This window comes from Marmota marmota, unplaced genomic scaffold (assembly GCF_001458135.2).
Source record: "Marmota marmota marmota unplaced genomic scaffold, marMar, whole genome shotgun sequence".
NCBI lineage: Eukaryota > Metazoa > Chordata > Mammalia > Rodentia > Sciuridae > Marmota > Marmota marmota.
Genome location: NW_025999990.1, coordinates 3,785,403 through 3,812,519, shown reverse-complemented (window position 1 = coordinate 3,812,519; position 27,117 = coordinate 3,785,403). Strand labels below are relative to the sequence as shown.

Here is a 27,117-nt window from a genome sequence, read left to right as displayed (position 1 = left end):
TCTAGCCACACCCTCCCTGCCTCTAGTCACCACCAAGTTAATCCCATCAGGAATTAATGCAATGATTAGGTTAAGGGTATGACCCAATCATTTCTCCTCCAAACCTTCTTATATTATCTCACATGTGAGCTTTTGGGAGACACATCACATCCAAACCATAACAAGGACCTAGGCATTAAACTAGAGACTTCGTGCCTGCTAGAAGATAAAGTAGGCCCAAATCTCTTGGCTTAGGAACCAAATTCCTCAATAAGACTCCTAAAGTACAACAAGTAAAATAAAAAAAAAATCAATATATGCGATTGTATCAAACTAAAAAGCTTCTTCAGAGCAAAGGAAACAACCAAGAACATGAAGAAAGAGCCTACAGAATGGGAGAAAATTTTTGCCATCTGCACCTCAGGTAGAGCATTAATCTCCAGGATATATAAAGAATTCAAGAAACTCAATACGAAAAAGAAAAATAATAATAACCCGATCAATAAATGGGCTAAGGAACCAAACATATACTTTACAGAAGAAATATGATCCATCAACAAATACATGAAAAAATGTTCAACATTTCTAGCAATTAGAGAAAGGCAAATTAAAACTACATTGAGATTTCATCTCACTTTAGTCAGAATAGCAACTATCAAGAATACAAGCAACAATAAATGTTGGTGAGGATTCGAGGAAAAAGGTACACTCATACATGCTGGTGGGACTGCAAATTGGTGCAACCATTATGGAAAGCAGTATGAAGATTCCTCAGAAAACTTGGAATGGAACCACCATTTGACCCAGTTATCCCACTCCTAGGTTTATATCCAAAGGCCTTAAAATCAGCATACTATATTAATGCAGTCATATCAATGTTTAGACAGCTCAACTCACAATAGCCAAACTATGGAAACAACCTAGGTGCCCTTTAACAGATAAATAAAGAAAATGTGGTACATATACACAACAGAATATTGCTCAGCCTTAAAGAAGAGTGAAGTTATGTCATTTGCTGATAAATGGATGGAACTGAAGGCTTTCATGCTAAGTGAAATAAGCCAGTCCCCTCAAACCAAAGACTAAATGTTCTCTCTGATATGTGAATGCTGACTCACAAAAGGCAGGGGGAGGGAGGAATGGAGGTTCACAGGATTAGACAACTGGGAATGGGAGGAAGTGAAGGGGAATGGGAATGGAAAAGACTGTAGAATTAATCAGACATAACTTTCCTATGTTCATATATGAATATACAACCAGTATAATTCCACATCATGTACAACCACAAAAATGAGAATTATACTCCATGCATATATGATATATAAAAATATATTCAAAATATATAATTACATATATTTTGAATATATTTAACTAAAAAGAACAAATAATTTCAAAAAACAACATGTGATATGATATAGAATGCTATTTAGAAAACATATGAACTTCTTATACATACAACAACATGGATGAATATCAAAAACATTAAGCTGAAGAAAAGAAGCTAGACATTAAAGTACCCACGTATAAATCCACTTAAGTGAAACTTCAGAGCTGGGCACTGTGACATACATTTGTAGTCCCAGCTACTCAGAAGGCTGAGACAGGAGAATTGCCAGTTTGAGGCCTGTAACTTAGCAACATCCTATCTCAAAAAAATAAAAAAGGACCAGGGATGTAGCTCAGTGGTAGTGCATCTCTGGGTTCAATACAGAGTCTGCAGAAAAGAAAAGGAAAGAAACTACAGAGAAGACAAAACTAGTCTATAGTGACAAGAAGTAGATCCATGGTTGTTTGGGACAGGGGGAGGGAAGGTGGGTAGAGATTATCAAACAGTAAAGGGGAAGAGGGGACTTTTTTTATGTAATAGAAATGTTGATATCTTGATTGTGATTTTAGTCACATTGTTATTTACCTTTGTGAATACTCATCAACCTGTACACAAAATGGGTGCATTTTTATTGCACGTAAATTACATTTCCATAATGTTTTAAAATGTACTCACAGAATACAAACTCTTCTAAAAAACAGAATACTTCCTAACTCATAAGACTAACATTATTTTAATACTAAAACCATAGAATGACATAAAAGTCCCACAGAACGTTTTGTACGTTATTATCAGCCTTCTATTATGAAAACACACTGATTAAACATTTAAAGACACATCAGTACTTACAGTAGGAAAAGGGAAGTTTGGATGACAGATAACTGTAGCAAGAGAATCCTAATACATGTAATCTAATTTTTTATTTTCCTGAACCCTTGCCATATTTATCTCTTTTTTAAAAAATGCATCTGCTAACCAATTTTCTATCAAAATACATCCTTATTGTTAAGACAAAAATACTAATATTTGTTTTCAAAAGCATGATCCCTACAGCTTTCAATACTTTTAATATTTTTCAAAATTCTGTCAAAATCAGGGTTAAAGTTCACTCAATCACAATACATAAGTTAAATCACATCTTAAAAATTTATGACCTTATCATGTACATCCATAAGACCAGGAATCCTAAGTAGAATAAGATATATTCCATGTTTGTATAAATATGTCAAAATAGATTTTACTGTCATATATAACTAAAAAGAAGAAAAAAAATTATGATCTTAGGGCCTATTCACTTTTTGTGTGGAAAAAAAAAATCAGACATATACCATAGTAGAGAGATTACTGTTACAAACTGCCATACATCATTATCAAGATTATAAAATTCAAGATGTTTCTATTCTTGCTTTTTCTTTTTTTCTTTCTTTTAAAAGCAAATCTTAGACATCCTGTCTCTTCAGTGATATACACCTCAATATGTATCCCTTTAAAAATGAATATTTAAGACTTCTTTTTAATATTGTTTTTGTAGAGCTGGATACATTAGGTTGCTTTCTTGATATGCTAGATGTCTGGTTGAATTCTTGGCACCCTTCTTTGACATTGTAATTTTTCAACTTCTAAAACCCACAGCAACTATATAATTAATTTTAAAAATCTTTTAAAGAACATTCTTTCCTATAGGGTTTCATTAAGTGCCTTTGGCTTATAGCCTACCTTAAAGCTCGACATGTCATTTAAATATAGCATAAGCCTCAATTTTTCACTTGACAAGGAAACTCATTTCTGGGTTTCACAAAATGATAGAAGGAAATAAAACTGGTTACAAAGGCCTAGCCAAAGAAAAAATTATCCAGAACTATTTAAAATGGATATTATATACCTACACAAGTACATATCGAGTACAAAAACATTTATATAATTTCTTAAAAGTTAGAAAATATTCAAGCAAGTGAATCAGTAAGAGCTTTTCTCAGTAATTCATGATCAAACATTCTTTCACTGTAACAAATCTACAGATATCATATCACTATCCACTCTACTAACTGACAAAAAAAAAATCACAAAAAAAATCAGTATACTGGATCTGGAAAATAAATATGTTTCCTATGGCTACTGCTTTGTTTTAGGAAAAAACAAAAGAGTATGCCATCATTAATGATTCATTACATCATTAAAATGCAGCTATCACTGTGTATCAGTTGTGCCAGAGTTGAGCTGTTGAGTTTCTGAAAGCTAAACACTAAGATCTTAAAAGCAAATAAAGGGACCTTCTTCCATCCAACAGATTTTTCACTGACTGGTCAAACAGTAATTTGACATACTAGAAAAGATAAGATATTAAATATATCTTACCTCCCTGTCTATGGAAAAAGGCATAAGAAGATAGCAACAGAGTAATCAATTGGAAATGAGGAGAAGAAAAAAGTGTTTTGTTTTTTTTTTCCCCTCTGTCAAATAACATTTTTGAATGGAAGGATTCTTCAGGCTCTCAGTCTAAAGGATTTTGTGAGCTTTCCTTGCCTGTTTTTAGTACTCTCACTTTTAAATAAGAATTAACTGTGAAAGAAAGTTACTCCAAGGCACATAAAACTTGGGTTGCATAGTTTACTTCACAACTCTTCTACATGAGGTCTAAACCATCCACCTTAGAAACAGCCCAAAGGATTTATTCACAGGCCAAAAAACAAAACCTCAAAACAAAACCAGGAAGCCTGAGAGATAGCCCAGTTTGAATCTTACTAAATGATACAAAGACACATAAATCCTCAGCTGACCTATTTAAGTATAAAAAGAATAACAACTAAGATGTATGTACAGATACCAACTAACTTGTGACTCCATAAGGTAACAGTGCTTTCACACATGCATTATTCATTCATTATGTGTCCGAACCTGTAGATATAATTGAATCTAACAGAAACCATTAAATCAAGTATGGTTGTTTAAGAGTATGACAGTCATTAGGGAGCCAGATATCTTAGTGAGTTAAAGAGAACTTAACCAATACCATTTAATAAAAAATTTTAAATAATACAGCTAATTTACCCACTTTTACTGTGTACTTAAAAAATAAAAAGCCAAACTATAAATTTATCCTAAGAATAACCTCTGAGGCAATTTTATAGTGAATATTTTTATTTGTTCTTTTTTTCCCATCAACTTCACCACCCCCCAAAAAATACATAAAACCTAAATCTTACAAATGTTAGAAGTTGTTGCAAATAGCTGCTGTTTTAGCTAAAAACAATCACTATCCTTTAAAGTTCTTTCCTATTTTCTTTTTTTTAAAGCAGATATAATTAATTTTTTAATATTTATTTTTTAGTTGTAGTTGGACACAATATCTATTTTATTTTTATGTGGTGCTGAGGATCCAACCCAGGACCTCGCACGTGCTAGGTGAGCACTCTGCCACTGACCCACAATCCCAACCCCCTATTTTCTTGTTAACAGATATGACTGTCTATTTTGCTAAATGTTAACAGTCTCTATAGTAGAAAAGAAATTTCCTGAAAAAAAAAATAGTAATCTGTGAATGAACTGGAGGTGCTTTTGGGCTTTGTTTTGTTTTTTATTTTCTTGGTACCAGGAAATTGAACCAGTAAATTCAGGAATACTTAATCACTGAGTCACATCCCCAGCCCCTTTTTATATTTTATTTAGAGACAGAATCTCGCTAAGTTGCTGAGGCTAGCTTTGAACTCCCAAGCCTCCTGCTTCAGCCTCAGCCTCCCAAGCCACTGGGACTATAGGTATGTGCCAACACACCCAGCTTAAAGGTGCTTTTGTTTAATTTTTACCTGTATAAGAAACACATTAAAGATCAACTAATTAAGGACAAGTCATCTTTCAGTCTTAGGAACACAATGTTTGAAGTAAGGGAAGATGCTGCCAGATATCTTTCCCTTCATATGAATAGGTTTTTATATTTACTATTGCCATTTGTCTGGAACAAAGAAAAGGTTTTACTGCCATTTGTTGGTTGGAGAAAGTCACAGGATGGATTTTTCATTGGCACAGATTGATGTAAAATAAATATTAAAAATTGCAGATCCTCTTAAAAAGAAGTGAGGATGATTATCTCACTACATTTGTAACAGTTCTTTTTCAGTTCTTTTTATATTTCTTGCAATGACATACAAGTGACGCTGAAAATACAGGTTACACAGCAGTCACTGTACACACTTTATACCTAGAAAAAGTGTACTCACAGAGTAGGAACAGTGGAAACTAAAAGTACATTTTATGGTAGTGGTGCCAAAGATTTAAAAACATGTATATATTGTCACTTGAGGGAAAGAACAATCACTTAAATAATTGGGCTTTATGAAGATCTAGGTGTTGGAGAGACAGCTAAAGTATTTAAAAAGTATATAATGGGGATGTGGCTCAAGAAGTAACACGCTGGGGATGTGGCTCAAGAGGTAACACGCTCGCCTGGCATGCACGGGGTGCTGGGTTCGATCCTCAGGACCACATAAATTAAATAAAGTTGTTGTGTCCACTGAAAACTGAAAAATAAATCTTAAAAAAATTCTCTCTCTCTTTTCTCTCTCTCTTAAAAAAAAAGTATATGACAATATTTAAGCATTTATCACTAAGATAGCACTGAATTACTAAGTTATTTAACTAGTTTCCAAGTCTTAAGATGATTTATCCCAATACCCAAAATGATAATATTCTCTATTGAAATCAGGCAAAAAGGCTGTAAAATGTAGTTGAGCACAGGCTTTCCACACAGTAGTTACAAGTTGCTTAAGAGTAGAGTGCTAAAATTTATTTTGATTTTCTTAAACTCACTCACTTGTGACCAATCTCATGTGCAATGGTAAAAGCTGAACCTAGGCCAATGTCTTCATTAATGCTGCAGCTCCTTTCAGGCTCACACATTCCAGCCACAGAGGCTAAGCCTGAATAAACAGAAAGAGACACAAAGGGTCAAGCCAAGGTGTTTCAGTCTTAAAAAAGCCCATACTTATAAATGCCTGGATTCTTTTTAATAACCTCCATGCACAGAAGGAGCAGTTGGCAAAAGGTTAACTTTCTAGTCATTTGCAAAATCACTGGGGGGAATTTCACTTTGCCGGCTAGACATTAATATTTTTTGAACTGCAGTCAGTGCTGGAAAATGTCTAGACGAGGGGTTAGATTTATAAATTTTACTTCTGGTAACTTGGGACCACCTAGTAACTTGAGCCAGAAGAGGGAATTCAAGAAAGCATTTCTATTTTAACATTCTTCAGGCTGTAGAAAGCAAAATATATCCACATTATTTTTCTAAAGAGATCTGTTTAAGTTTAGTGGGTTCATAAAAATATACAAGCAACTTTTTAGTTACAAAAAAGGGAGGGGGGAATTCGTATTTTTTAATGACATTTTTATAAAAACAAAATGAATGATTCAAAGGAGAAAAAATAATTGAAAGACGGGAAGTTTTTTGCATATTTTTAATCTTCTGAAATTAGTCCTGATAGTGATACAACAATTTCTTTTAGTACTTTTAATGGGAGGAAAGTCATTCATACATTCAAGGTAGTTTTCCTCTCCCCGACCTGCTTCAATGCATTAGAGTTTTACTAATAAAGCAAAAACTGTGGTGTTAACTTGCTGATTCTAGTGAAATGTTATGTTACTCAAGGTATTCTCCCTTTGGGAATTTCAGTATGTAAAAGCTTTAATATTTACTTTCAAATGAATATCATGCTCTGTGAATAAGTATAGAACTTTAAAACAGTTCCAAGAAAACAGAATTTTTATGCAAAAGATGTAATTCATTATTAGGAAATATATGCCAAATCATACTTAATATACTATCACAGAGATGAAAAGTTATTTAATAGACGTTTAAGGAAAAGAAGAAAAAAATTTTGTATATTATTGTCACTCAAATATTAAGAATTACCTCCCACCAAAAGTTAATTAAATTCAATGAGTATCATTATTAATGTTCTGTATTAGTACAATTTCCCCATTGCACTAATTACAAACAATGAATGCTATTCAGTTGATATTTTTTACTGACAAGAAAGTTCTGAAAATTGTGTTTCTCTGTATTTTCTAATATAAACATCAAAATAACAATTACAGTGGAACAGAATTGAGGACAGTGTTGGATGTACTAATAGTTTGCCTTCCCTGTTTTATATGGGCTTGGCAAGAGTTAGGGAATGGTTGATTTCTGCCTCAGAGTTGTTATAAAACAGATGACACTCTTGTGCTGCCCTTCCATTCCCTTGAGGTCTTGGGCCTGAAAAAGAGGATTTTTTTTTTTTAAAAAAAGGAAGGATTGGGCAAAATGAATCAATTTTCTTGGCTAATCAAAAATATTTAGTAAATGTCACTCCAAATCTCCACTGAAAGACACATATATAGGCGCACACACATGCACACAGAGGAAGAATTTAAAAAATTTGTAACACATTATCTGGCTTTAAGCTATCAGTTTCAATTTGACCTGTCTTAGGGAAGACAAAGTCATGATGAGCAATATTCCTGTTCTGAGGCAAAAAAATAATAATAATAAATAAATAAGAATTGTTAAAAACAATTATTGCTAAATGAACAGTTCTTATGTTTTCCTATATTATTCCACAGGCTATCTTTTTTTGGCTTAGTTGTTGTTTCTGCTGGATTGTTTTTTTTTGGTGCAGGTCATGCAGCTCTATTTTCAAATTAAGAATTCTCTATGACTCTCCAGGGTATATTTATAAGCACAGATTTACTTCTGATATCTTATATAAAATAGTTAACTTTGGTAAAAGAACAACTTAAGAAAAAATATATTTGGAAAATAACTATTACTTGTTGAAACATAAAGGTAAGTCCTAATTAAAATGAGAACATTTTAAACACTAATATATTTTCACAAGCTCCCACCATTTTCTGGCTTCCTATAAAATTGAAGCTGTCAAAGTTCTTATGTGTGATTGTGTTAATAGGGGTTTGATTATTATTTGGGTCATTTAGATTTCCTTAGTTTGATGGCCACAGTTTACACCCTTAAACCTTACTTAGCCATATTAGAATTGATCATCAAAGTTATTAAGCAAGAAAATATGCAAAAATCAGTATGAAAATCAACACGAAAGTTACTACAAAAGTAATGATAATTTAAAGTAAATTAAATTATTAAAAAGTAATAACTTGTTTGAATCTATACTGATAATATATTTTCCACAGATGAAGGTCAAAACACACACACACACACACACACACACACACACACACACATATATATATATGCTGTTCATTCAGTTTTCACTATGAGAGATAGCACAAAAAATAATATATAATGGTCTATAATTTGAAAATAATTTATATTGAGTTTGAAAATCATTGTCATATACCGATTAATATATTGATTCTAAAGAAAAATAATCTATTGCATTTTGAACACATTATTAAAAAATCTAAAAAGAGAATAGAAAAATGCCTCAAGTTTTGGGCAATAATGACAATAAAAATACTACATAGTAGTATTACTATTGTCACATGAAGAATGTATCTCAATGTAAATACCTTTAAAAAGCAGGCAGAATAAAATGTGTGTGTGTGTGTGTATTATATTGAGATGTATGAACACATATACACACATTTCATTCATATACTAAATATATGTAATATGTATGCAAAATCAGTATAAAAACCAACATGAAAGTTACTAAAAAATATCACATATATACATAAGTGTGCGCGCGTGCACACACACACACACACACACACAGGCAGGTAGTTAAGTGAAACCATATAGACAATTTCTACATTAAATAAGACCTGTTCACTTTTATAGTACTTCTTTACTAAATACCTTCATGTTTTCTTCCCAAAGTGATTTTAACAATATTCTTATAATAAAAGGTTAAGAATATTGTTAAAATCTGTTAAGAAATTGCTAATAAAATTGAGAATCATAGAGCTTAAATAAACTGTAAAAGGTAACGCATTAAAAATGTAAAAGCCAGTTAGTTTCCAGTTCAGGGTTCCCTTCAATGGTCTTGTTAACCTAAAACACTACAAAAAAAATATTTCTGATGTGAACTTTCTCAGCAAAAAGATCTCTTCTTGTGATATGTATTTTGACTAGCAAGCTTTTAATCATTTAAATCATTAGCACTGGCTAATTGGGATTTCTTCTTTAGCCATAAATCTTGAAGAAGTAGGGTAGGAGATGCCTGGAAAGGTAGGTAAAATCATCAAGAGAAATTCCAACCTTTGAGAAGATGTTTTAATGAACTGCCCAGGAAGTTGGATAGCACTCTTTCTCCTACATTGACTTTAATTATATCTTCCCAAAATAACTAGGTTGTGCAAAACAATCAATTTCATAAATTATTCCTTTACAGATAAGAAAACTGAGGCTTGTCATACAGAAACCAGAGTATTAACCTTTAGCTGCTTAACTTATGAATGAGTCTATAAAAAGTCTCTGACATTAAAAAAGTCATCGTACAATAAAAGCTCCTACTCCATAAAATAACGTTAGTTGCTTAGTTATTTAATACAATGTGAAGCTACTCTCCCACCATTTTTTTTTTGCAATTAACCTATATGAAATTATGTTCTGCAATAAAATGTTATTTTTAAAAATCTAGAGTACTGGGGTTGGGGCAGTAGCTCAGCGGTGTGAAGCACCGGGTTCAATCCTCAGCACCACATAAAAATAAATAAATAAATATTGTGTCCATCTATAACTAAAAAAAATTTTAAAAATTCTAGCGTACTAAAAAATACTTTAAAAAAGAAGAAAATCTAGAGTATTAAAAAATGCTTTTTAAATAGCAAATGATATTTAAGGAACACAAAAAGATAATCCTATATTCTCTCTTTGCCTCTGGCTATACTGTTTTACAAAATTGTCTTTTTATTTTTTTGTCAGAGTACTAAAATTTTCCAATAATATTTTAATTTATGGGACTATACTCTTTCCATAAAATGGTACCAAAAGAAGTATTGTTCTTGAGCCCTTCCCTTTAAGTATCTCAGATTTTTATCCCTTTCCTTTAATAGACTCGAATTTCAAGATGCTGAATGCTCTCAAACCTCTTGGCATTTTAAGAAAATACATTACAGAGACAGATTATATGAAAATGAGTGCTAACTTTGATTTGTAATTATTAGTTAATGATTTTGAATCATCTTGTAAATTGTTTTTAAATCATCATTCTATTTATCAGAGGGGGGAAAAAGCTAATGAAATTTATATAATCTTTATTATGAGAGTAAATATTTGTTTCCTACTAAATGAAAAGGTCCTTGGCCACAAAGGTCAAGTTTAACAATTTTTAGGAATAATTTCAGATGTACCAGGAAAGAAAATGACCAAGTTAATAATAAAGAGTATTCATTGGTCCAGAAAGATAATCTGAACTATTCTGTCTTTATATATATATATATATATATATATATAAAACACTTACCCAGTGTTCCACAGGGCTTATTTTTATAAGTGCAGATATCATATCTATGGAGGAGAAAAAAAGAGGTGAAATTTGTAATCTGATCGAATTTGTAAAATATTTTTGTGTATTCATCACATTTCTTTCTTGGCGCTCTGGTTGTCAGACCACAATCAATGCAATTATGAGCAGCCAGCTGGAGTGTTAGCATTGTCAGCACTCTGGGGGACACAGCAGGCTGCACAGCACTCCCAGCCTCTGGCTGCACGCCAATAGGACACCTGCCAGTAGGAAAGAAGGTTAAACTGGATTTTTGTAATTGAAAGTTCCATAAAATTATCTACCATACTGTTTTGAAGCTATTATGGCTTTTCTGTAGACTGCTACTGCTTCTACAAAAAAAAGTAAATGGGTGGCTTTTTATTCCCAAGCTCTTTTGAAACTGCTGAATTTTTTCTTATTATATCCAGAGACTGTATTTGATGTTACTGAGCCATAAGCACTCTTTGGAGTTCCTTCAACTCAAACACAGATTCTTGTTTTTTAAAAAAGACAATGTAATACAGCAAAGGAAATTAAATTGATACTACATATTTCCCCTAGTTGTATACCAGCAATTAAGCATGCTTAAAATACAAATATTTTAAAGTGATTTTACAAACAGATTAATGAAATGCTCAATAGAAAGCCTTCCTAATGTGGTCAGACTTACTCTAATGCTGCATTATAACTCAATACTAAAAAAAAAAAAAATGAGTCCATAAAGTAATATTGCATATTTTAAAATATATTACATTTAGAATGCTAAATCAATGTTGTTGTACATTTTAAGTGTTTTCATAATCATATCCTAATAAATTAATCTTTAAAGCCAAAAGTATTTAGAGTTCCTAATTTAAAAGACTGATAACTTTTATTTCCTATGTTTTATGCTAGAAGAGAAAATTTTTCCAGGTAAAAAATTTTCAGAAACTAGAGGGAAATCCAAATTGTAAAAGTTCTCTTTTATTGTATATAAAGAATGGCTAATCAATATTAATTGGGCAGGAACTAGTAGTGAATTATACTCTTATTCATCAATCAACAGGCCAAAAAGTACTTTGGAGAAACAAATATAACATCCAGACATATCAGTAGTATTACTGAACCCACTGAAATCCCTGGAAATCCCCTCTGCCTATATTTAGAATTTCAAACTCTTCGTCCTGTTCATTTTACATTTGAAGAAAGAGTTTTTCTTTTCCTCTTGAAGAACCTTTCTTTTGAACATTCACATATTCATCCCTTGACTTCTCTTACAATTGGTAAGCCATAGGATCACAGAGTTAGGAACAATCATGAATGTAAGATAGAGAGAGGGCATCAGTATACTCTCAAGAGTATCTTCTGGGTGTCACAATTTATCTTGTGATTATAGTGTGTTATGCCTGTTGCATTATATAGACACATTGTATAGGCACAACTCATTCCAGAAATCTTCAAAACAAAATGTGAACAAACACTTTTCATGTGTAATGCGGATATAAATGTTTAAGTAGAATCTATTTCCAAATCTTCAAATTCCACATGTGCCTTTTCTAAAATTGATCTGAGAATGCACTTGCAATCCACCAGTTTTCAAGTTGTCTTTCTCCTTTCATAATTACACTGTTTCTACTTTTAAAAAGAAAAAGAAAAAGTAGACATCTCATGCATCCTAAATCTTGTTATGGTACATTATCCCAAGTTAGAAGTCTCCAGAATATAAAGCAAAGGGATAACTCAAGGAAGCACTGACCCTGGGAAATAATAGCTTAGGAGCAAGGCAAGGAAAAATTGAAGGGAAAGATGGTTATTTCATCCTGGCAAGACTCTGCCTTTCTGCCAGTCCCCCTATTTATAAATTAATCTATATATCTATATTACAATTATAATTCAGAAATGGAATGGTTATCATGGAGTATATTCACATGTGCATTTAATCTAAAAAATGAAGTCAGATTTGTTATTGACAGACAATAAGTCTGACAAAGCAAGTAGTTTGGTATTGAGAACTGAGTCAGACAATCAGAGTATATAGTGAACATTTTTCATGATCGGGTGAGCTAAATATGCAGATCCAAAGATTTGACACAATTCACTTAAAGCATATAACAATATGTAATATATTTACTATAGTCTCAGCAGCTACTTTAAAGTATGGTTAAAAGCATTTTAGATAACAAATTTAAAATGTGCAAAGTGATACATCATTTAAAATATTCATTTAGAAGGTCAACAAAACAAAAAATATTAGAGACAACTAAGAACAATTTATATTCCCAGAGCAGAGCAGTCCTTTCTCATGTTATTTTAATTCTATCTTTTATGCTGAATGTTATTATTCTTATTTTATATTGAATATTATGATGAGTATTATTTCATTTTGTAATACTGCCCTAAAATACTGCTATAAAGGCTAAAGCTATCAACCAATAATGTAAACTAAAATACCTTAGATTAAGATGATTTCAGTTGCATTTTCTTCAGGTTTCCCTAATCCTCTGAAAGGACTATAAAATTCTCTATAACATACTATGTAGAAAAAAAGTGTAACCTCCTCATGGCTTTTGTATTCTATTTACACTGTATTCTTCTATGTTCACAGAAAATAATTACAATCTATGTATTATCTTTAATAACCAAGTTCTAAAGAGCAACATTTTTACTTTCATTCCTCCATCCATGGGATTTTCTGAGCCTTTATATACCCAGGCATACTATCATATACTAGGAACCTAAGTAAGTTAGCTGTACTCTATTTGGGAAAAGACACAAGTACATAAGCTGCAAGATAACTGGAAAGAAGATAAAATGCAATAAATATAAATTTACAGAATATAAGTAGTATTTGCAAGCAATTACAATGATTATTGCCATAATCAAGTTTTACACAAAATATAGAGGAAAAAATGATGCTACCTAGAAAATGCAGAAACACGCAACTATAGGTCATAACATCTGAAACCATTTTAAATTGTTTAGCCACATAAAACACAACAATGTTTCCAGGCAAAAATAGAATACTCAAAGGAACAGTCTAGAAACGGTATGGCATAATCAGGGAACTATAAGAAGTTCAGAGAGGCTGAAACCTTGAATGTTTAGAACGAAATATCAAAAAATGAGTTTAGAGAGGTGGGGGTGGGACGGATAACTATCTTGACTAGCCAGATTTTTTTTTCCATAGGCAAAAGCAACTCAGAAAATAGTTTGTATTGTAGGGAAGTTTTTAAAGTATATTTATGTAACTATATGTAGAGAGATTGAGTGTGTGTGTGTGTGTGTGTGTGGTGTTGTATAAGGAGAATACAAAAGCAGATATCTGAGGGAGAAATGGGAGAGTAGGAGGAACGTAATGATTTTGTTATGTATGTTTCTGTATAGCCAACATAATCATAAAGTGTTTTAGCTATGCCTGTCTCTGATGATCAACACAAGATAAATTTGATAATTAGCCTAATAAGTGTTTAACAAATGTTTAAAATGTATTTTGTATTGAAAAATTTAGTGATATTCTAGATCTCTAGATGGGCAAAATACTAAAGGCACTGCCCCACTTTCCATGAACACACTAGAATCCAGCAAGCTTTGCAAGCTATGCACTTAAGAATCTAAGATTTGTCCTGTATGCTCATTCACTGGTTTGTAACATTATTGTGTCTGATGACAAATAGGAGGGTAAAAAATTCTGTCCTTAAAATTTGTCCATGGATATACTGAGTGAATTTTTCATGCAGTTTTTTCAGAGCACATAAATAACAGAGCTTTTAATGAGTATGAACCATTTTGTGCTTTCTTGGTTATTTGATAAATAGTTGTATGTGTAATTGGAATTGGACCTCAAACTTTCCTTCATTGTAACTAATAACAATCCTTACTCACTAAGACTCTGCCTAATCATATTAGCTTAGGTCAGTTTGCAGCAATAAAAACACCTGATTGATGGAAAAAAGACATGACAGGAAAATAAGAAAAGTAATTTATATATGGTTTTATCAACAATGATACCTACTTCTATAGATTTATCTTCTTTAGGCTATTCTTACAATTGTCTTTTCGAAATATATTTCACAGATTAAGAAAAATACTCTGTGAACAAAAGGAAGACTTCAGTGGTAGATAAAAACTTTAGACCATTTTATCCATGAATTAAATAATGTAGAATCAAGAGGTATTGATATTATAAATTGAGAGAGGTAAATCTTAAAAATTGAACTTTTTATTGAATTTTCACTTTGATATAGAATTGAATACAAATATTTTCCTATATTTTACTGTGTATGCTTGCTTGCTATTGTGTTATGTACACATAATAAAATGTTCAATGTTTGCAAAGTAATCACTTGAGAAATTTTGATAATTTAAAAATTACTTTTAATTATATTATTTTTATATTTTATAAACTTATTACTCCTCCATGTTTTACCTTTTGTGAGTTATTTCTTATTCTATCCATTTTCTTATTCCTATTTTTCTTTCTTTTTCATGTGTAGGTTACTGATTCTTTCCTCTCCTACAAATATTCTCTTTTCTATCAGCCCCAATTGCTACAAACATAAAGAACCTTGAGAAGGCACTTAATTCAAGCTGTACTACATTAAGCCATTGTCTCAATAGACCAATGACAAACTAGCTTATTTCAGTTCTTTCTTTATTTTGACCTTCTCATTTTTACCTTGTATCATACTCATTTCCTGTGCCATCAACCCTTCTCTTCCTTCAAACTTGAGCCAATCAGAAGAAAATGCAAAGATAGATAATGCAAGGGATCCCAAAGATATAATTGGTGTGTTTTTAGGACGTATCCTACTGTGGTATAAATTGAATAAAGGGGAGACTGAAGGAAAGGAATTTCTATTGCCCCCTCTCAGGTCCCTATACACAAATAAGTCACTACTAAATCTTGACTAACTTGATGTGGCAGGAGCCTCTAAATACAGAGCTGTAATTTAAACTTCAAGCTAAGCTAAGAAGTACACTGGAGCAGGGAATGGTGGTGCACACCTGCAACCCCAGCAACTTGGGAGGCTGAGGCAGGAGGATTGCAAATTTGAGACTAACCTCAGCAACTTAGTGAGAACCTAAGGATTTAGGGAGACTCTTTTTCAAAATAAAAAGGGTGGGGGATATGGCTCAGTGAGTAAGTGCCCCTGGGTTGAATCTCTGGCACCCCTGGTACCAAAAAAAAAAAAAATTACACTGAAATTCTACAAAGTAACAGCTGAAATATAATGAGAAAAGATTATCTGGATTCTGATTCTGAATCTGGAGAGAAAGCAACATCTTATCACTGTGCTACTCTTTTGGTTTGTTTTCTTTTCCTAAAAGAAAATAAAGGCTTAAAAGCAAATGAAAAAGAATTAAGAACATGATTTTAGGGAATCTACATAAAGCCTGGTGCTTAAAGAAAATCAACATTCTACTTTTAGATGAGTAAATGTGGTCATTCCTTTACCCTAAATTAACAAAGAAGTTGGGTTGATGAAGCAAAACCAAAACCAGAGAATTTAGTTGGCTTTCTATGGCTGTAACAATGGTATACTTTTTTACTGTGGATACTTTCAACTCTTAATTTCTTAACACTTTTGCGTAGGCATGACGATCATAAGCAACTGACAAAAACATGTGATCAAATTTCAAGGTCTGCAAAACACAGAACTACCTTAAAATGATGAAACACCTAGATAGTTCTTAAAACCTTTCCCCAAAACAACATTCCATCCTTAGATAAGGAAACAGTCACTGCAAAAAATAGTTCTTTTCAATGTTTCAATTTGAAAAGGGAACAACTCAAAATCTAAACTTCAAGTTTCATTATTTAACCCTGAGCCATACTGAGCCATGTTGATTACTTCCAGCCAATATGTTCTAGGTAGTATATTGTCTCAGTTGTTTCTCTCAGGTGTGGTGGTGAAGGGGGTTCATGACATGCTACCCCAAAATATGGTATCTCACATAACGAATATTTAAAGTTGAAAGAATTTGAGAGAACAGCAGAAGCAAAAGGCTCACTTTGACGTTTTCCCCTAAAGCAAATCATAAAACCTGGGAAGAATCTTCTGTCCTCCCCTGAAGCATGTCTTATGATGCTCGTATAAGAAGTATGTTCTCATACCAGGGGAAAAATACCTTTATCTTTAAAGATAAAGGGCCACAGACAAGGATCTGAAAAAACAGGCCATGCTAAATTTTTCCTTCTGTTGCTCATACCCTTTTTTCATATTTATAATATCATATTTTCCCACATCTGCTCTATCATATTTATAATAAATTTCTCCTCAAGTGTCATTTTTCTCCACAACTATCTACTCTTCATCAAACCTATGCTAAAAATAACTCAGGTTTAACTGCTTCCTTGAGCTTCATTTCCTTATGAAGTCTCTCATGTTGTATAAAACTTATATTGAGTAAATTTGCTTTTTCTCTTCTTAATATATCTTTTGTCATATGGGCCTCAGCTATGAAGCTAGCATGGGTAGAAGAAAAGAATTCCTCCTACTCTGCAGTGGTGAGTCAAGTTATAGAGACAAAACTCTATTCAGAAGCTTTCTTTATGTGTACCAATGGAGCAGCATTATAAAAAGACTTCAAAATTTTAAAGATAACTGTAATATGGAGAGAAGAAAGATTATTTTAACTCAATGAGGAAGAATGCTTACCACTTTTAATAATAAAAGGAAAAGATGACTTGAAATAAATAATAATTTGATTTAGTTTATATGACTCATTTTACATGTCAACATCTTTGATAATATTGATCTCTATCTAAATAACATCTATTCGAGTGAACTTATTTGTTGATGCTTTTTTTCATATTTTATACTGCTGCATCATAGGTGTACACAAATGCGGGATTTATTGTTACATACTCGTACATGCACACAACACAGTAATACGATTTGGCCAATATCATCCCCCCAGTGTTTCCCCTTTCTTTCTGACACTTTTGAATGCCTAAAACCTAAGACCAAACAAATGTTATACTATCTAATACGTAGATATATTTATTATGATCATGTGAACCACTAGTTCTCAAAGATATGTCAGGGTTAGTAAATATCAGATATTTCTAACTACTGATTCCTATAATATGTCAGAGACTGTCCAGGCTTTCAATTACCACATGAATTAAAGTATTACTATCAGACTTTAAAATCCCTCCCTGTTTTGCGCATTGTTGTATCCCAGCATCTAGCAAAATACCTGGAGCACAGGAATTGTTTAATGTTTATAAAATTAAAATCTTCTAGAAAGGTTATATCAATTTATACTTCAACAAATCCATTTCCCAATACCCTTAATTTCAATAACCTGACAACCACTCTAATTTTCAACCCCAATTTCCATTTCTCAAAAACCATTAATAGAAAGAAAATTAATTTTAAGGTATCAACATAGTTGGATTATAAATTTCTTGAGTGTTTGGCAAGAAGGTCAGTACATGTGGAATAGGTTTGATTCAAGAAACATTTATGAAAAGATTCTTTCATATTAACAAATCAAAAATTTAAGCCGTGTTTTAACAAATATTTATTAAAAGCTTACCAGGTACGAGAGGAAGAAAAACACAAACAAGACAGTCATATTTCCTCATCTTTAGAAGCTCAGAAACTTTTCTAAAATCAGTAAAAGTTTAATTAGACATAAGCAGAAAAAAGAAAGTAATTTTATTCTTTTATGCCACTGGAGTACAATTTTTTAGACTGAACTTTGGTCATTTTGGAATCATTTTAGTGTCTTCATTCTCCTTTCTTCTCCTACATGAAATGGATAATCTTTCCTTGGTTTAACCATATCTGTTCTTTCAGTTCTAACCCTAGTTATAATTCCCTAATTTTTACCCTACTTATCTCACACTGGGATCAATGCAAACATTTTTATCTGAAACTATCTTATACATAGATTACCATTCCTAAAATAGTTCTGCTCATGCCATTCTCCTACTAAAAAATCCAAACTACCTCCAAAAATCTAAGCAATTTAGCTTGGTATTAAAGATCCTCATAATCTAGCTTCAATTTACCTTTTGAGAATTGCCTTTTGCTTCTTCAAATATTTCTTCTATACCTAATGCCAAAGATCACCATATAAACAGGTCTTGATCTTTCCTGCATCCAAAACTTGTTCATGCAATAATTTTCTTCCATTTCTTTTGTGAAATTCTAGACATTCTTTAAGCTTGGTTTAAAAACATTATCTTTCATGAAAAAAGTGATATATCCCTTCTCTAATTGTTACACATTCATGTGTTACAAATTTTATTTCTTATGCCACAGTTAATTATATAAGCCTCATCTTCCTCTCAAATACTGTCATCAGTATTTAAAGGATATAATAAAATATGCCCATTCAACAAGAAAGAGGAGGAGAAGGACAAGGAGGAGGAGGAGACGGAAGTCACCGTCATAACAAAATAAAACAAAAACAATGACTATGAGAGTTTTATGGGTATCTGATCCCTAGGATGTTTACATTTCTTCAGATTATGATTAATCTTTACATGTGGCTTAGATACAGGAATGAAAAGTGTTCATTTTCTAATTTGTATATTTTGTTCCATTGTCAGCAATATTTTCCATTATAAATCAAGTATCGGTTGACACACTGATTTCATACATATTGTTTTCAAGTACTTGTGAGAATATACAAAACTTGGACTTGGAAGCTAATAAAAACCAAGTTTTTAAGTCTTTAAGGATAAGGGATAGATTATAGAATATTCTAAATTACCTAGTTACTAAATGCCACCCTGAAAGGTAAACATATTGTCATCTACAGGGAGTAAATAATCATAATCCTAAAATCCTTTTATAGTTTTACAAATACACTTTTTTAATATTTAAAAATGTATAACCATCACAGCACATAAAAATTGATATAAATTTTTATTTGAAAAAGGATGATTTTCTAGAAAATAAATTGACATGTTTCTCTCTATTTAGTATACAAATTGTCCATATATATATATATATATATATATATATATATATATATAACATTCATTAGGGAATTTCTAATACCACAGAAGTTCAAAGAATCATAACGGACTGCTGTCAACAGCTGTATGCCAATAAATTGGATGACCAAGAAAAAATGGATAAATTCCTAAAAATGTAAACCTATCATGACTGCATCATGAAGAAACAGAAAATATGAAGACACCCATAGCAAATAAAAGGTTGAAAGAAATTCCCAAAAATGAAAAGCTCAGGACATGATAGCTTCACAGATTAATTCTATCAGGTATCTTAAAAAGAATTGACACTAATCCTTCTCAAACTCTTCCAAACACTAGAGGAATAGAAAACATTTCTACACATTTTATATGCCCAACATTACCATGACACCTAGAAAAAGACAGACAAGAAAATTACAAAGCAATTTCACAAATGAAAGTAGATGCAAAAATCCTCAACAAAATACTAGCAAACTGAATTCAAACAGCATGGTAAAAGGATGATACACAATGATCAAGTGAGATTTCATTCCAGCACTCAAGGATGTATACACCAAACACTGAGAACGAGGCCCCAAACCATATGATCATCACAACATAGGCAGAAAAAGCATTTGACAAAATTCAAAATCCTTCTCAGTAAAAAAAATCCCAACAAATTAGGTATGGAAGGAATATATAACAATACAATAATGTTCATATACGACAAGTCCTTATATCATATCATACTCATTGGGGGAAAAGTGGAAGGTTTTTCCTCTAAGACCAAGAACAAGACAAGGATGCTCATTCTTACCACTTCTATTCAGCATAGCTTTGGAAGTCCTAGCCAGAGCAAATGGGAAAGGTAAAGAAATAAAGGGCATCCAAACTGGAAACGAAAAAGTAAAACCATCTCTACTGACATGATCTTATAGATAAAAAAAATCCTAAAGACTACACTGTTAGAACTAATAAACAAATTTAGTAACTTAAGAATACAAAAAGCAGCATACAAAAATCAGTAGCCCTTCTGTATACCAACAATCACTTTTCTAGAAATCAAGAAAAATAATTCCACTTCTAATAGCATAAAAATAATTAATTAAATACTTAGGACTACATTTATTCGGGAAGGTGAAAGATAAATATGATGGTGGAAATTATAAAACACAAAAGAGAGAAATTTAAAAATACACAAATAAATGGAAAGAAATCACGTGTTCATGAGTGATTGTCAAAATGTCTATACTTCCAAAGTCATCAATACAATTACTATCAAAACACCAATGGCATTTTTCATAGAAATAGAAAAAAAAATTCTAAAATCCATATGGAACCACAAAAGAACCCCAAATAATCATAGCAATCTTGAGCAAGAAGAACAAAACTGAAGGCAACGCAATAATGGATTTCAAAATTTACTACACAGCCATAGTAATCAAAATTGCATAGACCAGGCACAGCGGCATATGCCTAAAATCCCAGGGACCTGGATGGATAAGGCCAGAGGATCACAAATTTGAGGCCACCTCAGCAACTTAATGAGGCCCTGTCTCAAAATAAAAATAAATAAATAAAAAGGGCTGAAGATGTAACTCAGTGGTAAAGTTTCCCTGAATTCAATCACCAGTATCCAAAACAAAAACAAAGAAAAAAAAAAAAAAAAAACCCACAAGGTACTGGCATAGAAAGAGTTCAAAGAAACAGATTAGAAACCTCAGAAATAAACCCACACATATGTAGTCAACTAATTTGTGATAAGGTGCCAAAAATACACCACAGGAAAGAACAGTCTGTTTAATAAATGGTGTTGGTGAAACAATAAACAAAACAAACAAAAAAACTCATGTGCAAGGACCAAATCAACAGGAATTAAAGATTTAAACATAGGACCTGAAAGTATAAAACAACAAGAAGAATTTCTAATAGAACGGGGAAATGTTGATCAAAGGCATTTGTTTGTTAGGAGATATAAGTTTTTGAGATCTATTGCACAGTACAGTAAAAGTTAATATCCTGTAATGTAATTTCAAAATAGCTAAGAAAAGAGATCTTAAATGTTTTTAACAGCAAAAAGATATGATAAGGATGTAAGGTGATGGCACATTTATTAGTTTGATTTAATCTTTCCATAATGTATCAAAAAACTGCTCTGTACCCCTTAAATATATATAATTATTTTCAATTAAAAATAAAATTTTAAAACATTCTCTAGTATAAGATTATATTTGATATCAACATATAATGGAAATTCTTTATAATCAATAAAAATTGATCTGTTCATTTTATATTATCTCTAATACAAAGAGTTTATATAAATATCTTTACATACTATACTACAACTATTTTTTTTCTTTCTATATTTATATTACAGCATCTTTCTAGCTTTACAGAACATGGTAGACCACAACAGCTCTTTGCCTTAAAATAAAGTACACAGATGATTCTGTCTTCTTCCTCAAAAACCTCAAAACCAAAGAAGCTATTTAAATCAAAAAAAAAAAAACAAAAAAAACATAATATACATGTTAAGCATTGCACAATAAGGGGAAGAATTTTACTATTGTTAGTAAATGGGTCTTTTAAATCTAGCCACAACCAACCAATATTCTGTTAAGCAGTACTTTGGCAGTTGATTTGCAAAAATAAACAATTTCTTAATTACAGTCAGGCAAACTATTTAACAACATTGACTTTGAATCCCTGACTTCATTTAAAAATGTATATGAAAGGCCAGTGCAGTGGCCTATGCCTGTAATCCCAGCCCAGAGGCAGCAGCAGGAGGATCCCTTGAGTTCAAAGCCAGCCTCAGCAGGCGCTAAACAACTCAGTGAGACCCTGTCTCTAATAAAATACAAAATAGGATGTGGCTCAGTAGTGGAGTGCCCCTGAGTTCAATTCCTGGTAACCCCCTACCCCAAAAAACATGTATATGAAAAGGATACATGGGGAAAAAAGCAGTGCAATGTTTTAATTTCAATGTTACATAAAAGTTTAATCTATAATAAAATATATTTAAAATTTCAATGTAATTATTTCTCTTTTTATTGATATTTACCATCAAACCAGTTAATAAACAAAAACTGTCATTTGTCTTCCAAAGTACAGTCTGGTTAAAAGAAGGTGAGTTAAAAGAGACAAGGAATATCATACTACATTGTTTTATAAATAGAATTGCATTGTAACTCAAATTTTGTGACACTTATTCAACCAGATACATTTTCCATAATGACTGATCATAAGTGAAAATTTACAAATCAATTGTTAATCTTCCTCATTCAGAGAAAGGTCAAAATGCAAATTACTTAAATCAGGCACAAGAATGATAAATGCCTCAAATGCTCTTTGAGCTGCTTGATGTTACCAATATAAGTAAATGCAGTATCACAGAATATACTATATGTTCCATAGTCACCTATTCTAATCTTCTAAGTGCAAAATGTTCCTCATATGCAACCTAAATTCTTCATGCTGCTACTTTAAATTCGTCTCTCTTTTGCTGGATCTTCAGTGAAGATTGAGAGCATCTGGCCTTTCTGTCCTTTATGTACAAATTAAATACCTCTAAATCTTCTCTGGAATAATAATCCCTGTTACTTTAAAATTTTTCTTTTCAGTTTCTATTTCAACCCTTTAATCATCTCTGTGGTCGTCCTCTGAACTTTATCCAAGTTTTCTATGTCCTTCTTTAGCAATAGAACCCAGAACTGGAAACAATGCTCTTGTAAGGGCCTGACCATCAGCGAGCATAATGGTGAAATAATCTCAACTTTCCCATGTTCTGGATTCCTATTTATGTAACCAAGTACAGTGTTTGCTTTAATCAGAATATTATATTGTAACTCATGCTAATCTTATTATTTCCTTACTACCCAAAGAATTTCCAACTTCATTTAAATATAGTCAGTTAATCCTCCTCAGGACTTCATGCTATCATGATAGCCTTTCTAACCATACTGCTTTATGGTTTGTAACCAGCTATATGACCTAATTGAGTTTCTAATCAATATTCCAACTTGCTCAATAATTTTACTCTAACGCTGCTCTCTACATAAAGCATATTTCTCTTCAATTACAAATGTCAAAATTTATTAAGAATATTGGGATCCTAACTGTGACATCTATAAGAGGTGTTTGTTTTTAAAAAGACTCAATGCCAGAATCCAGAGTCTTTTGAAAAAGAATGATTATGAAAGCCTTGTTAAATTTGATCCATTGCCTTCAAATTCCAACCTAATTCTGTTTGAAGACCTGGAAGGTGAAAGTATAAAAAAACAAAAATGCTTGTAAAATCTCATAAAGTTTTAAGAGCTAGATTAAAAATTTCCCCGTATGCTAATTAACTTCTTTAGCAGACAACAATGAAAAGCATGGAAGATCAAAATAAAACTATCTGGGCTACCTTGCTCTGTGAAACATTCTATTCTGTCATTAACTGAATTAGATCTGTTTTAATAAGTTTACTGACAAATGTCTAGAAAAAAACTTTCATGATAACTTTATTATATTTTGAGCTGTAAAATATAAAATGCCAAGAAAATTAAACTGATCTGGTTCCCACTGGGTAGAAATCTTATATATTTAAATGACTCACTAATATGGAAGTATGGAAAGCCAGACAAAATATACCAAGTTATCTATTGTCATCCTACAGATATGAATTATATAAGACAAAATAGTTTAAAAATAAATGCATTTAAAATATGGAAGATAAGGATTAGCACACTTAACTTGCCATGGAGAAAAAAAAATCATGTTATTCTATGATCCATCTGAACAAAGTTGTTCTAGCAGACATTAAAAAAAAAATATCTAAGTCAGATGCAGTGGCGCACACCTGTTAATCCCAGCAGCTCAGGAGGCTGACACATGAGAATCACAAGTTCAAAGCCAGCCTCAGCGAAAATGAGGGGCTAAGCAACTCAGTGAGACCCTGTCTCTAAAACAAAATACAAAATAGGGCTGGGGATGTGGCTCAGTGGCCAAGTGCCCCTGAGTTCAATCCCCAGTAACCCCCCAAAAAAAATATCTAGTAGGGGTTGAGGATGTAGCTCAGTGGTACAGCACCTGTCTAACATGCCTGAAACCCTGAAATCTATTCTCAGCACCAAACACACACAAAATCTACTGGCCACTGATGTCATCCTCTACAAAGTACACATGAAAAAGATGTTTGTAGTGATAAAACAAGAAAGGTTAATTCACTGCTTGAAGTTAAAATTGGAACCAAAAGAGGATCCAAGACTCGCCTCATCCATGAATTATTTTCTATTAACTCTTCTGTGATCTCTCCTTTAAGCTCCAATTGCATTTAAATTATGTGTTAATTATATATTATTTCATATTTTTCATTGTTCTTTTTTTACTTTATTTGATCTAACTAGTTTGTAAGCCTCTTGAGAGCAGAAATAAAGATCTATACTACTTCTATATCCTCTGTAACAGGGTTTCATTGTGAGTTCTAGTTCTAGAACCACCCTAACCGTCACTGATCCAAGTAACTTCATCTTCTCATTTGTTATATAAGGAAAATAATAGTAACCATGATTCCTAAGATTGTTTTGTGGGTAAACTTAGACAATGTATATATACTGTGCATTTTAGCATATAAATGGTTAATGTGTCATTGATATTTTAATAATTATTAAATTGATAAACATGAATAAATATTTATAAACTAGTTTATTAGTTTAGTCTAATTATGTATTTAATATGCATTGGTCTTTTGAAATTACATTTTATAATACTAGTAATTTCTTTTCCTTTAATCTTTATTAACACCTAGTCACAGTCAGGCATGGTGGCACAAGTCTGGAATCCCAATGACTCAGGAGGCTGAAGCTGAAGGATCCCAAGTTTGAGGTCAGTCTTGGCAACTTAGCAAGACCCTGTCTCAAAATAAAAATTGTTAAGAGGCTGGGGGTGTAGTTCAGTGGTACTGTACCCATGGATTAAATCCCCAATACCACCCCACCCTAGGAAAAAAATCCCTAGTCACAAATTCTAAATTTAACACCAGTAAATGCCTAGTTAAAAATAATTACCCTTTCACTAAAGATTATGCAACAATTAACAATATTCTGGTTCCTATAGATTTGCATTTTACTAGAGTCACAAAACAGATACTGAAGCCAGGTGCCATGGAAAATGCCTATAATCCCAGCGGCTCTGGAGACTGAGACTCAGGAGGATCGTGAGTTCAAAGCCACCCTCATTAACCAAGAGGTGTTAAGCAATTCAGTGAGATCCTGTATCTAAATAAAATACAAAATAGGGCTGGGAGTGTGGCTCAGTGGCCAAGTGACCCTGAGTTCAATTCCTGGTACCAAACAACAACAACAACAAAAAACCAGATACTGAAAGATGTTATTTGTAGTACTAATATGAAGCTGTGAACTGCCACACAATTTATGTTGAATCATCAAGGTTTTACTTGGAGTTGCCAACCTAAAAAATTATTAACCCTAATATGGTTGAGATAAAAATGTATTATGGTACCACAAAAATATATTTGGCTCATATATTTGATCCATCTGCCAATTTAAATAGTCCTCAACCTCCTTCCAAAAACACTATTCTTTTAGTGTCATGAGAATAAGTAGTCAACTTTAAAAAAAAAAGTTTATATAAATCAAATTTGAAATCCCTGAATTGCTCCTGATGTTTATTGGCTAAAAATTAGTATGTCTTCTAATTTTTACTTCAAGTTCCTTGACATTTACATTACCAAGGCTAAAAATGTTTCTCAGTGAAAGTTCAGATGGCCACTCTTCTGGATTAATTGTAATTCCAAGGTATTTAGCAAACTGATGTGGAGATGTTCTGTCACAGCTAGGCTATATTGTTTGGCTAATGTTTTACTTGTATACCATCATCATATTAACCAAGATGAACAGAATATAAAAAGGAATCACTGTGTGTATAGTTAAAAATATGATAATAACATACATTAAAATTGTACAAAGACAAGGCAATAATCCAAGGCAGTAACTTTTTTTAGACAAGGGCAAGAATCAAGAGTTCAGAACGATGCTTAAATACCAAAATAGTTGAAAAATACATCTTCACCTGAGGCTTCCACTTCCATTGTTAGCTTATGCAATTCCTATGCTACGTAGAACATGGTTCTTTCACCAAAGAATCATAGCCAAAGGAAAACTGAACTATGACAACCATGAGTGGCATTACTGGAAAAAAAAAAAAAAGTTTGAACAAAGTAAAGATGGCCTTTATCTCATTCAAAACAAATTCCTTCTTGAAATCCAGGTTTAGCGTACCATAACACTAAGTCACTTAGGTTTCAAAACAGTGACCACTTGAGAGAGAAAACACATAGCCAACTTGGATAAATAGAATTAGATTTAGTCTACCCATGGGAAATATTAAACAGGGAAATAAAACACATTACCTAAAGTATAGCCAAGAACTGTAGTATAAAATGAAAACTACTTTAA

General features: G+C 32.2%; 1 protein-coding gene across 1 annotated transcript in view; it reads right to left on the bottom strand.

Moving 5' to 3' along the window:
• Adamts6 (ADAM metallopeptidase with thrombospondin type 1 motif 6) overlaps positions 1-27,117 on the bottom strand; it is a 284,670-nt gene that overhangs the window by 154,650 nt on the left and 102,903 nt on the right. Inside the window, exons 9-10 of the mRNA XM_048806580.1 lie at positions 10,726-10,769; positions 6,114-6,219 (exon numbers count right to left, since the gene is read on the bottom strand). Coding sequence (XP_048662537.1) covers positions 6,114-6,219; positions 10,726-10,769 — 150 coding nt within the window. The remainder of the gene's footprint in view (positions 1-6,113; positions 6,220-10,725; positions 10,770-27,117) is intronic.